This window comes from Taudactylus pleione, unplaced genomic scaffold (genome assembly GCF_031769625.1).
Source record: "Taudactylus pleione unplaced genomic scaffold, aTauple2 ptg000602l, whole genome shotgun sequence".
NCBI lineage: Eukaryota > Metazoa > Chordata > Amphibia > Anura > Myobatrachidae > Taudactylus > Taudactylus pleione.
This window is the reverse complement of record NW_028285004.1, coordinates 6235139-6248943: the sequence shown is the minus strand read 5'-3', so window position 1 is coordinate 6248943 and position 13805 is coordinate 6235139. Positions and strand designations below refer to the sequence as shown.

The window sequence follows — 13805 nt, the reverse complement described above, 5'->3', positions numbered from 1 at the left end:
TCTATGTTGTTTTAAGTATACCGGTATTAGGTTATATTATCACATATTTATACTATTTTTACCTTTTTTTATATATATATGTGATATTGTCAGAGATTCTATTTTTACCCCCTTCATTCTTATAAATAAACCCATTTTATAAACTATTACTGTGTCAGTGATATTCTGTACCACAGCATAACATTATTTTTTTTTTTTTTTATGTGAAGTTTACATTTTGCACAGTGCACCCCTGAGGGCTTTTTTACTGCTCTCCGCACACTAAGGACCCTCCTGTGCACCTGAGTGTGCCAACAAAATGCCCTTGAACAAAACAAAAGCATATTGTATGGCACATCAAGGGTGTTTTTAAAATACCTTTATTCTGTACATCTTTTCATACAAATATATTTATTATAAAACTATTAGATAAACAGCATCGGAAATCTTTAAAACGGTGCCAATGTGTCTTTGTATAAAAGATGAGGCCACGGTCTCTTCATTTCAGGAAATCATTTCCTGAAGATATCTTTACAAAGTCTGTTTAGAAAATGCCCTGCAACAGGACAGTTCCAGTGACTTCCTTCATGAATTAAAACCAGGTCCAACCCTTCACATATCCACAAGAATCCCAGTGACGGAAGCCTCCTACATACCTTTCATCTTTTTCATGACTATCAAAGAGACCGTTCAGACAACTTGTTAACATTCTCAAAATTGGTTGGTGCAGATAATTAAACTAAAATGGATAGTCTGACAAAGTCTGGCTTCAATATTGTTTGAACAATAGTTAAAAAAGTAGAGAAGATTATGATTTCCCAGATTTTGGTACGACTTGGATTTTTAAAGAGGACCTGTACCATTCAAGTCCAATGCAAAATTGTTTTCTAAGCTCCCTCAGAAGATAGCATTAAATAATAGCTCTACTGTATGCGTGACTCTGCATTATAATTGGCATGCGTATTGTGCAATATTCACTTCCAGATGGCTGTCTTCTTATGTGACAATTCTCCATACTCTCAAGCACCCCTGCAAAAACTTACACTTCTGCATCTTACAGGCTGCCATCAAAAAGTTTTGAGGCCCCCATACACAGTGCGATTCAAAGTTGGTAAGATGAGTTGTACGATTGCCCTTGAAATTCTTCCCTTGAAATTTTTCATAAGATGTGGTCAAATGGTGTACGATTGATCGTTACGATCATAGGATAAGATGCAGAGAAGTGTATCACATTGTACTCAAAAGATCGTAGCTCTCTCTGCAAAACCATCTGATCTGCGATCCAATTAGACGGCGGTGAGGACGCGCATCGGGGTCGCAGAACACACAAAATACACCTATTTTCACACGATTGGTCTGTCCAACCTGTCGTAACTGGCCATATCATGTAAAAAATCATACAGTGTATGGGCACCTTGAGTTATATGTACCTCTAACATCTTCTCATTTAACCTTATGGGGATCCAGTAAAAACAGACAAATCTCAGGTGCACAACTCCAAATTATTAATAATATATATATAAATGCAATCAAATTTTGCAATCAATAGAGGTTTTTAGCATAATCATGGCCAAGGTTATGGGCCTACCCACCATATCCAGGTAACCTCTTTCGGGTAGGTCCCTAACATAGTAGGGTTCAAATCCAGAGCGCAGGACCCCCAAAACTGGCCCAGCCAAGCCACCCCAGGGCACCACCATAGTAAGAAAGGTGCAGTGTAAAGAGATAGTTAGGAGCAGCTGCATATAAAGAATGAAAATAAAAAAGTGAAGTACATATATATTAAACACACACAGTGAAGGGTTAAAATGTGTTATAAAGGAAAATGTGTTATAATGCGGTGCCCTTAGACAGATTAACCAATGCAATCCAGGGGGACCCACACCCCAAAAATGAACCAAAGTTGCACTACAGTATATAACTTGTAAGACTTATCTAGAATTGTGCCTAATACAGTGTGTATATACATTACCATACTCCATGCTTTTAAACCAATAAGGAAGGGTGCTAGTCCAGAATGAGGGTGTCTCTTTTCCCTCAGAAGTGCAATAAAGCACATTAAATGGAGCATATGGGAAAGATTTCTGGACTGCACAACCTGACTATATATATGATGGGAGGTACTACCTGATGAGACTAATTGCAGGCACAAAAACAGACAAATCTCAGGTGCACAACTCCAAATTATTAATAATATATATATATAAATGCAATAAAATTTTGCAATCAATAGAAGTGTTTAGCATAATCATGGCCAAGGTTATGGGCCTACCCACCATATCCAGGTAACCTCTTTCGGGTAGGTCCCTAACATACTAGGGTTCAAATCCAGAGCGCAGGACCCCCAAAACTGGCCCAGCCAAGCCGCCCCAGGGCACCACCATAGTAAGAAAGGTGCAGTGTAAAGAGATAGTTAGGAGCAGCTGCAACTGCATATAAAGAATGAAAATAAAAAAGTGAAGTACATATATATTAAACACACACAGTGAAGGGTTAAAATGTGTTATAAAGGAAAATATGTTATAATGCGGTGCCCTGCGACAGATTAACCAATGCAATCCAGGGGGACCCACACCCCAAAAATGAACCAAAGTTGCACTACAGTATATAACTTGTAGGACTTATCTAGAATTGTGCCTGCATTTTATTGGCTATCGCCTATCATGTGTTTTGGATAGCCAATATAATAAATCCGAATTTGCGGTAAAGTGGCGATAAGAACCGAGTAAATCCGAGTAAAACCGAGCCTGCACATCCCTAGCATATACATTACCATACTCTATGCTTTTAAACCAATAAGGAAGGGTGCTAGTCCAGAATGAGGGCGTCTCTTTTCCCTCAGAAGTGCAATAAAGCACATTAAATGGAGCATATGGGAAAGATTTCTGGACTGCACAACCTGAGACATGATGAGACAGATTAACCAACGCAATCCAGGGGGACCCACACCCCAAAAATTAACCAAAGTTGCACTACAGTATATAACTTGTAGGACTTATCTAGAATTGTGCCTAATACAGTGTGCATATACATTACCATACTCCATGCTTTTAAACCAATAAGGTTATTAGGCACAATTCTAGATAAGTCCTACAAGTTATATACTGTAGTGCAACTTTGGTTCATTTTTGGGGTGTGGGTCCCCCTGGATTGCATTGGTTAATCTGTCTCAGGGCACCGCATTATAACACATTTTCTTTTATAACACATTTTAACCCTTCACTGTGTGTGTTTAATATATATGTACTTCACTTTTTTATTTTCATTCTTTATATGCAGCTGCAGCTGCTCCTAACTATCTCTTTACACTGCACCTTTCTTACTATGGTGGTGCCCTGGGGCGGCTTGGCTGGGCCGGTTTTGGGGGTCCTGCGCTCTGGATTTGAACCCTAGTATGTTAGGGACCTACCCAAAAGAGGTTACCTGGATATGGTGGGTAGGCCCATAACCTTGGCCATGATTATGCTAAAAACCTCTACTGATTGCAAAATTTTATTGCATTTATATATATATATATATATTATTAATAATTTGGAGTTGTGCACCTGAGATTTGTCTGTTTTTGTGCCTGCAATTAGTCTCATCAGGTAGCACCTCCCATCATATATATAGTCAGGTTGTGCAGTCCAGAAATCTTTCCAATATGGGGATCCAGTAAAGCCAACTCCCTTCTCTGGCTGACATTGATGGGTGCTGTCAGCAAAGAGGTCTTTGGGGAAAGCAGTAAGCTACAGAAAGTCTTGTTGGACAAATTAGAGATTTCTCCACATTCATTTTGTTAAATCATGAGAAGCGAAGATAGAGATTAAGCAGTGAAGCACCTATATATTCGGCAGAAATCATTCCAGCCACTTACATCTATGAGTTTATGATGTGGGGGGGAATTGCACTGTCTAAAGAGCACATGGAGATTGTAAAGAAAAAACACAGACATAACATGACTAACCATTGGTGACACACTATGCAGTTGGCCACTGACAAGTTATCCCTGTCATTCTCAAAAAATGTCTAAAGATCCAATGATGGATGGCCTTTTATATAATGCTCGTCTTGCATTTCATGAACTGGAAGCTTTCTTTGCACTTGTTTGTAAGGTTGATGGAGGTGTGTCAACCAGGCACTGTTTGGTATTCATTTGTTGGATTCACTTACTGTTTGTTGAAGTAAACTTCCCCTTACTGTATAATTAATTTTGAGAAGTCTGGAGCAGTGCAGTAACACGGTGGCAGCGAGCCCAGTGCCAGCCTCGCTCTATGAGTGTATGATGTCGCATTGAGGGGGAGGCCCACCAGCACCAGGATATATGGCACAGCCCAGAGCATCTGTACAAGCTGCAGAGTGCATCCACTCTGGGCTGCACTGCAGAAGCAACACTGGGTGCAGGTTGACCTTCTAGGCATACTGTTAGCCAGATGATGGGGCCGTGCGGCAATGTCAGTGTCACCCCTAGGGCCCTGCACCCAGCTCACATATCCCTACTTATGGCCCTGGTCTAGTTGTGTGCATGTGGGTGGTGGGGCAGGCACATTTTACTTACTTAGGTGCTTGCTGATTAGCAGCTGCCTCTAATTGCTGTATCTTCATCAAATGTACTCGACAAAACTTCACAAGCACCTTCTGAAATTAGTTATATGTAATTTCATTTTGTGGAGCATTGTCACCAGTATTTGCAGCATTGCTTCTTTTATAATGCATAACAATATGATGATGCCTAATCACATTTGTCTTTATTACCAATACCAGATTTTGGTTTACCGCTTGGTGGATTTATTTCCACCACTGATAGGACCTGACTTATTGGTCATAAAGGTCCGTAAAAGTGTGACTACATAAATACATTTCTTTGTCATGATTACAATAAAGGGGACGATATAGCTTCATAAATGTTATCATTTGAACTGCCAACATTATCTATAATTTGATGGGTTTGAGTATAATTTATCTATAAAAGCACAACTTTGCCAATAGGGAAGCTTTGTTGCTTTGGCTACTTTTTATATTCTCCAGGCAACTCCTCAGTCTGTGTAAGTAACTAAAATGTATGTTTCCCACTGCAGCTTCCAATTCTTGTTGACAGGGGTGAAGCAGCTATCCATCGTCATATATCATGCCTATCAACATTCCAGGGTAAGATACTGCATATTTCCTAATGACATATTCAGGTCCACTCAAACAGCACTATGATCCCCCCATATCATGCACTTATTTGGTGAGTTGTTGCCAGGTATATGTCACAACCTGGGTCTGTTTCCTGACGCCGGGTAACTTACCGATTCTGCCAGCGTTCTTTGTCACATTCCAGATGCACAGGCTTCAGTGTTTCTCAGCCTGCTAGGCCCCAAGCAAGATCTATGCCTGCTACAGAGTACTGCATTTACAAGTCCCAATCACCTGACTGTAGCGGCCAATCGAGTGATAGCCTGAGCCTCTTGGCACCACCTGTCTCTGCTCAGCCTATCCCACGTAACCCAGGGGTATATATGCCAGCTGCTGACTCTACCTAATTGCCAGTACAATGTCTAACCTAAGTTCCTACTGAGTGAGCTATAAAAGCTCCTGTTGCTTACTTGTATCCAGTTTGTGCAGTTTTGCGTCCTTCTGCTATACGGATTCCTTCAAGTGATCTACACCTGGGGCAGCTATCCCACTGGCTGCACAGAGAATCTCAAACTGTTCCTGATATCTGAACCTGCAACTCGCCTGTGTATACCATTCTCATTGCATGGTGAGCTTTCCTGGTTTCTGCACCATTGATGCCGTTCCTGGTATCATCATCCACTATCCATTCCGGTGTCCGGTCTGAATCCGGTTCTGTCTATGCCTGAGGCAGTTATCCCACTAGTTGCACAGAGAATACCTACCTGTTCCTGTTATCCGAACCTACAACTCGCCGATGTATACCATTCTCACTACATGGTGAATGCTCCTGGTTTCTTCTCCATTTGATGCCATTCCTGGTATCATCACCTACTACCCATTCCAGTGTATTGTCTGCATCTGATCCTGCTACCATCTGAGTGCTCCTGGATCCTGGACTACAGTGACAACCCAGTTTCAGCTTGGTGAATACGTTGCCAAGACCTACCACTCCAGCATTCCGGTTACAGTTTTTATTATATACAGTATCTACAGTATTAATCCAGTATCAGCCTGGTCAATCTATTGCCACACTCTCCTATGATTGCACGTAACAACTTGTCTTCAACACCGATGTCCCTGGTGGTCTAGTGGGTACAATCCGGCATCTCTCCGCTGAGACCCGGGTTCGATTCCCGGTCAGGGAAGTGGTCTTCATTACATGCCAGGAGGTCTCCTTAGGCCGGCCAGCTTTCATTACACGCCTCCAGACACCAACACAGATGAATATCAGACACCAGGTTCACAAACAAATACTAGTCTGACAAGATACTGTATATACACCATCCATGACAAGTTACAATGATTTATGCTTTCTGAAGTGTTTTGTTTTGCACCACTGATGTACTTTACTAAGCTGTAAACTGACTAACCATAGTCTACTATTCACTAATATTCAGTTAGCTCCAGTTATAATTACATTGTTCCTGACTACAAATCTGCCTGACTGGATGAAATTTGGGTGATGACCCACTTTTGGTAAGCCAATGAAACTGTCAAGTGTGAAACATCGGCAGTGCCGCTATTCTTCCAAACACCAATGAATAGACAGGAGAAAGGCTGTGTCCATGCTTTGCAGAATTTACAAAGGGTTACCAGCAAAGTTACCAGTGTATATTTTATGAATTGATTTACACATTGTTAGGTTCTTAAAACCCATGTGACCTTTCCACACAACTAATGGCAAACTAAATATTTCAGTAAATATCAGTGGTGGGTTTTTTACGGGCAAGTAAATTTACAAAAATCATGCTGAGAACAGATTCCATATTTAGAACAAATAATAGCTTTTAATTTTAGGCAACAAATTCCTTAAAAATATAAAAAACCACAAATGTAACACATTGCATTATACATTACTTTTTTAACCTTAAATACTGTATCTTTATAAACAAATAATTATCCAAATATAGAACCAGTTTCCCAGGATCGCAGACCATTTTATAAACCAAGTGTTTCTCTCGTCGTTACCCCCAACCAAGTCCTTCCCATTTATATTTACTTTGGGAAAGTCTTTTTGTGTAATGCATTATCCATCTTTCTGTTTTAAACATTTTTTTTATATTCACTTTAATTTCAGTATGTAGCATTGTTGTAAAAATCCTCTTATTTTTAAAATGACTGCCTTCATGGATTTTATATATATGTTGCACGAGTTTGAGTTTTCTGATTAATACATAAATGTACAGTATGTACCTGAAATGGAACAATTTAATGTCAGCTTTGTTTGTATACCAAACTTGCATACATATATTCTACACCAGGGGTGTCATCGATATAGGACATTATACAAAGTGAGAAACTCTGTTAAAAATTGGATTCATTTGCAAGACATACTGTGTCTTTCTGGTGGACATATGACTCAGTCTACCCCCTGTCATGAATTGAAAGGCCAGGAATGCTAATGAAAACACTTTGAACTTAACCTTACGGAAAGATAAGAGCACATCTGATACTATTAGATGTTGTTTTGAGACGATATGGTAGATCGTTTTTTCATGGTGGGAATGTAAACACAGACATAATTCTTAACATTTTCTACTGATGATAATTTTACAGCTATGCCAAAAGTCTGGCATTAATTATATTTTTAGCTTCTTGCTTATACTTCTTCTTTCTGAAAATATAAATATTGTTATATCTTTGCTAATATTTATTTAAAAAAGATACAAGAGAACTACTGAGGGTCAAACAGTCTTAAGTTATTAAACTGTGATGCTAGGGGGATTCCTAAATATAGCTATCTCCTCCAAAAAGTACATTCAGAAATATTTCATATTGTTTTTATAATACTTGCTCGTGTTACAATACTATAATCAGTGCTACAGGAAAGGCAAGTATTTAACCCAGTGTCATTGTGGTGGAAAGCTGTTACACAGACATTGAGGTGGGTCATTATGACCGGGGTATATTTTATGCCTAATTTTGAAATTTTAGGAATGATTTTAGAAGATTATTAGTATATTTGAACCAATGAACTATTGAATGAGGTATTTGGATAAAATAAAAAGTCATAGAGAATAGAGAAGGAACTTTCTTTTTCATTTCTACATAGATTTCAAAACAATCAACAAAATTGGCAATGTTTATGTTATTGCTAATATCTTAAGTATGAGATCTTTGAGAATGTATTTATATATATATAATATATATTACTCCCACATTGAAGTTGGGTCATGATAACCTTTTTGGAGTTTGCGCCAGTCTAGTTCTCTGTGCTGATTCAAGCTGACTAAATAGTAGCGGGTAATTGATAGGGAGGGTCTTAACTGCACATACTGAGAGGTTTGGCAACATCATATAACTAAGTAAAAAGATACACGTAATTTAAAAATGCCCCGGGTCGTTATGACCCAACCTCAATGACGGTGGGTTAATATATAGGATTCTGCACACTATCCTTCTGTTCAGCTAAATGTTTATTATTACAGGTTGAGTCTCCCATATCCAAATATTCCGAAATACGGAATATACCAAAATACAGAATATTTTTAGCATGACTGAGAAAGTGAAACCTTTGCTTTCTGATGGTTCAATGTACACAAACTTTGTTTAAAGCACAAATTATTAAAACTATAGTATAAAATAACCTTCAGGCTGTGTGTATAAGGTATATATGACACATAAATGAATTTCATGTGTGTACACAAACTTTTTTTGATGCACAAAATTATTAAAAATATAGTATAAAATGAGTATAAGGTGTATATAAAACATAAATGCATTCTGTATTTAGATTTGGGTCCCATTCTAAAGATATTTCATTATTTTATGCAAATATTCCAAATACGGAATATTCCGATATCCAAAATACCCCTGGTCCCAAGCATTTTGGATATGGGAGACTCAACCTGTATAATTAGTATTTAAGATGTCCTTATTTACCATGACAAACTAAAAACTAGTTTTTGTTCAAGATATTTACTCCAGTAAAATTTTCAAGTGCCTTCTTAGAATCCTCATTTCCACAAGAAGTTCAAAATGTATTATATAATGGGCCTAATGTCTGTCTAGGCCAAGCCTCCTGCCATCTCCCCTTTCTGCTATCACTGACTACATGACAGGATGCACAGAGGCAAGCAAAGGAGGGCACCCACTGGCTGGAGAACACTGCTCCACATACTGTGCCATAGTGGGGAAGCGCCAGATGGCAAGTGGGGGTGGGTGGCCCACTGTGCCCATCCTTTTCCTGGCTCTGGTCTGTACCCAACTCTGCCCAGGTGAAACAAGTATCCCTGCACTGAACAGAGCCTCCAGATTATCTTTGCTCTGGCTGGCTGTGCCTCAGTGCTGATAATACAGAGAGAAGAGAGAAAAGAGGGATAAAGACTGGGGGCGTGGATTGAGGAAAGAAAGACTGGGGCAGGAGGGGGAGCAGAATGGAGAAAACAAGGGCAGGGGCGCCGAGAGGAGCGGGTACTAATTTCACTGGCCCGGGGTTGTCGGAGAGGCCCAGGTCTGGAGCTGCCCCCCTTCCTCTTACCTGTCAGCAGCCCAGCACTAGCTGCTGTGTGCTGGGCTGCAGTGGGAGACTGCTCACTGTGGGAAATGCTTTTTGAGGGTGATAGAAAGAGATATGCATATTGTCATTGTTAGAGATATGCTGCATTAAGTTATTTTTAGGTTTTGTTAAAAGTGACAGTGATGCATGAAAGTTTTACTGGGTCTGTACATCAAACATAAACAGCAACCAACTGGCTGTGGTACCTCCTCATACACACCAATATACATTTCTATAAAGGTTCCTTGATGAGACTGTGTTAAGCTGAAGGATCCATTTACATCTGTTTGCAATAACTTCTTTTGCACTCCTCATGACAAGGGACCTTTATGATGATCAGAATGGCTCATAGGAAGGGTAATGGATTCAATGTAAGAAATGTCTTGGGACTGATTTGTTTGAGACATTTCCTGAGCTGTTCACAAAGTCATCACATAGATGTACAGTGACTAGGTATACTTCACTAAAATTACAAATAGTTTTGACCAAGTAAGTAACTAGGGGTGGGTAAGCAGTTGCCCTGGGCACAGGACCCTAGGTGTGGCACTGGGCCTGATTCAGAGATGTACACTAACCCGATGGTTAGCGCACATCTTCGATGTTTTCTACTCGCGTGCACAGAATCTGATCGACAGCAAAAGCGTTTGGGGGGCAGGATGGGGACTGCCTGCATTCCCGGAAATGGGGATATGTCGCTCCCGTTTCTGGGGGTGCTGAGGCCAGGGTCTGCATCTATGGATACAGACTTCCTGGCCTCACAAGCCACCAGGACCCAGTCAGGCTGTGGTAAGCTTCAGCTATGGCAACCTGGCCAAAGGAACAACAATCGCGACTGATGGTTGCGATTGTTCCGATGGTGATCCCAGGCTGCGGCCTTGGTCGCAGCACTGGGATCACGCGGATGCAGCAAGGAAGTGTCTGTTTCCTAAAGACACCTCCTGCTGCAATTGCATTTGAGACGGATGCGAGGCTCTGCAATTCTATCTATCTCTGAATCAGGCCCACTGTCACTGCTCACAACCAGGCCCACTGAGAGCCGCGGCGGGCCCGGGTAATAGGGGGCATGGCCTAATCGCGGGAGGTGTGGCCATGCCCCCTTCCTGAAAAAAAAAGATTTGTAGCGCCCCCACAGGCTTAGGAGACTGCTGTGGCTGCTGCTCAGCAGCTACGAGCAGTCTCCACTGCAGCTCAGCACACGCTGTGTGCTGGGCTGCTGTGAGGGAGGGGGAGCAGCGCCGGACCCGGGCCCCCGTCGGGCCCCTCAGGAAGCCCGGGCCCCGGTAATCTGTACCCGCTCCCCCCCCCTCTCGGCGCCCTTGCTCACAACACTTGCATTTGGCTTGAAGGGTAGCTGGAACAGCACCCTGCAGCCTGTATCACTGCTGCAGAGGTTTAAGCACCCTGCAGATTATACAGCCTTAGGATGCTTTGGGCAGTGCTATATTTCCTGGTTCAAAATTGCCATGCTCTAGCACTGGCTGTAACTATTGTATAAGTGGTGCCCAGGTTGCGAGACTGAGGGGGTGACACCATCTCTGCCCCAGTAACACTTATATTTGACTTGCAGGGTGCCTGAACCAGACTGGAGAGCTGCCCAAGGGCCACCTGGTTCTCTTTAGGACATGCCTGTCCCGGTACTCACCTGCAGGGTCCAGGACCCCTTTGGTTATGTCATACATATACTACATGACACCTCTGAAGTTTGAATTCTTCTCTATACTTCTTTAGTTTTATTGACAACTTTAGCATTTACAAGCACTACAAGGAAGTACATTAGATTTGTTATGCTGTATATAGCAGTTTAGTGGTGGAATTGGCATTAAATTGTCTTATCTTTATCCTGCTCACTGTAAAACAAACAAACATACAAAACCCTGATAATGTAAAGTGAAGAGTAGATGAGCAGCCTCAGGGAAATTGTTTTGTTTTTTTTAAACAGAAAGCTGTGTCACTTTTGCTTGGTTTGTAAAACCACCATCATTAAACATTGACTGTATATAAATACATTCCAAAGTAATGTCATTCTTGTTAATAAAGGGTCTGCATTTTTGGTTAGATGTTATACGAGTACTCTGTGTCATAACATCTTCTTAGATGTGTTACAGATTTTCAGCATTTCTATGCATCCCCCTGATAAGACAAATACTATCATGTCTCATCACATTACACATGTCGTGGTCAGATACAACAGGCATGTGTCAATCAACATCTGCATCAGTCTTAAAGGAACTCTTTCAAGTTGTGTAAACAGATGCACATTTTCTAGTGGTTCATATATACATAGTAACCTGGACAGACATCCAGGCACATATCAGCAGATAGACAGTTTAGTGTACAAAACCACAATCACCAAAGAGCACAATAATCCACAATACACAAAAGGTATGATTAGAATGTATGGATAAATGTTTGGCAAGTTTTTAAAGCTGCAATATGATACAAATTGGCTGTATATTTATATTTCCCAATCAACCTCCACCTAAATATTAAGTAATATTAATAAATATTCCCTGTAACATTTTTACTAAATCTACTCTTGTACTTGTGATCACTGCATTATATTGTTAGTGCAATGCCCTGAAAGCCTGACTGTAGGAGGTATATTTACTAAACTGACGGTATTTAGAAGTGGAGATGTTGCCCATAGCAACCAATCAGATTCTAGCTATTATCTTCTAGAAAGTGCTAAATAACTGTTTAGTAGATTCTGAGTGGTTGCTATGGGCAACATCTCCACTTCTAAAAACTCGCACTTTAGTAAATATACCCCTGGGAGGCAAGAAAAACCTTCCCAAAGACCACAATATTAGCATGATTATTATGTAATAATGATATAGGTACAGTACAGAGCTGCTTCATATTTAATGCATTTTATTTCTTAGTCACAATTGCTAATTTAAGCTATAGAGCAAAATATGTTATTTGCTGTGGGCAAAATTAAATAACATTAGATGCACATTTTGAGTGAGAAAGGCACTTGGTGCAGCCGAGTCGCCCGGGACCTGGAGCACCAAGAGCAGCTGTTTGGCAGGACTTGAGCAACTATGTATGAGGACACATCAGTAAAACCTTTTTTGTGATATCATTAAGAAAGCATGAAACTTTACAGTTTCCTTAAATGGCATATAAAACTACCTATTGTAACGCAAAGAGTCAAAAGTCTTCTCTGCATCTTAACCAGAAGAAACTAAATACATATTTTTTTATTAAATTACACTAGTGCACAGGCTTTCACAACTATTATGCCCATTTCTGTTACATAGAACACATTGAATGGTCTTGCACAGATACATAAAGTCAAACTTTGCAAATAAAAATGAATCTCTTACCTGGATCATGGAAGGGCACCAGTGCAAAATTATATAGCGGCTTTCTTGGTCTGCTTAAAGATGTCTCTAAAATCTTTGAGGCACCTTCTATCACTTGCACTAAGTCGTCGTACATGGATCCAGTGACATCAAAAACAAATGCTAACGTGGAAGCTCCATCCGGTGTCTTACCTAAATCTGTCTCTGTTTCTGCACAGGAATTTGGTATGAAAAGCTGAAGAATAAGCAGTACAATTGGCAGCTGGTTGGAAATGTACTTACAGAAAAACATCCTTAAAGGTCCTGCTGATTTACTAATATAAAGTTACTTTTAATGAGCTGAAGAACAAAGTGAAACTGCTTAAGACATTGCTTAGCAAACAGTCTAACTGGCATTCCAGTTGTCTGTCCCAAACTGCATAAAACAATGAACAGTTCAATGGGCTGAACCACAACTGTGCTTAGAAGTGTATTTTGTTTCTGCTTGGTAGAAACAAAGGTTTCTGGTTTCCCCCTAGACTGGTCCTTGTCTGCCACCTGCTGGAAATGTGGTGTACTCATGTGCCTGGTGTTAGACTTTTCACAGAACACTTCAAGAACCAATTATTAACTACTGCCCTTTTTGCTAATGTAATTTAAAATGTAGGTCTGTCATATATATAAATAGAATGATAATAAATCAGATCAAGTGAAGAGCCATGTGCATGGTGTGTTTCCAATTAACCTGTGACCTCCCTACCTGCAGCCAGTTACCAGGCCTCTGCCGTGGTGCTGTGAGGTAAATGGCTGGGCTGCTAATCCACCCTGGAGAGCCCTTGCAGCCGTTACTGTGCCCAGCACGTTTTCCCCCCTGTATTTCCAGAACCAGAACCAGATCAGAG

General features: G+C 40.6%; 1 protein-coding gene across 1 annotated transcript in view; it reads right to left on the bottom strand.

The window, feature by feature from the left end:
• Positions 1 to 13485, bottom strand: part of HMCN1 (hemicentin 1) — a 563772-nt gene extending 550287 nt beyond the window's left edge. The window contains exons 1-2 of the mRNA XM_088453882.1: positions 13315 to 13485; positions 12946 to 13186 (exon numbers count right to left, since the gene is read on the bottom strand). Coding sequence (XP_088310008.1) covers positions 12946 to 13186; positions 13315 to 13485 — 412 coding nt within the window. The remainder of the gene's footprint in view (positions 1 to 12945; positions 13187 to 13314) is intronic.
• Between the last annotated feature and the right edge of the window lie 320 nt (positions 13486 to 13805).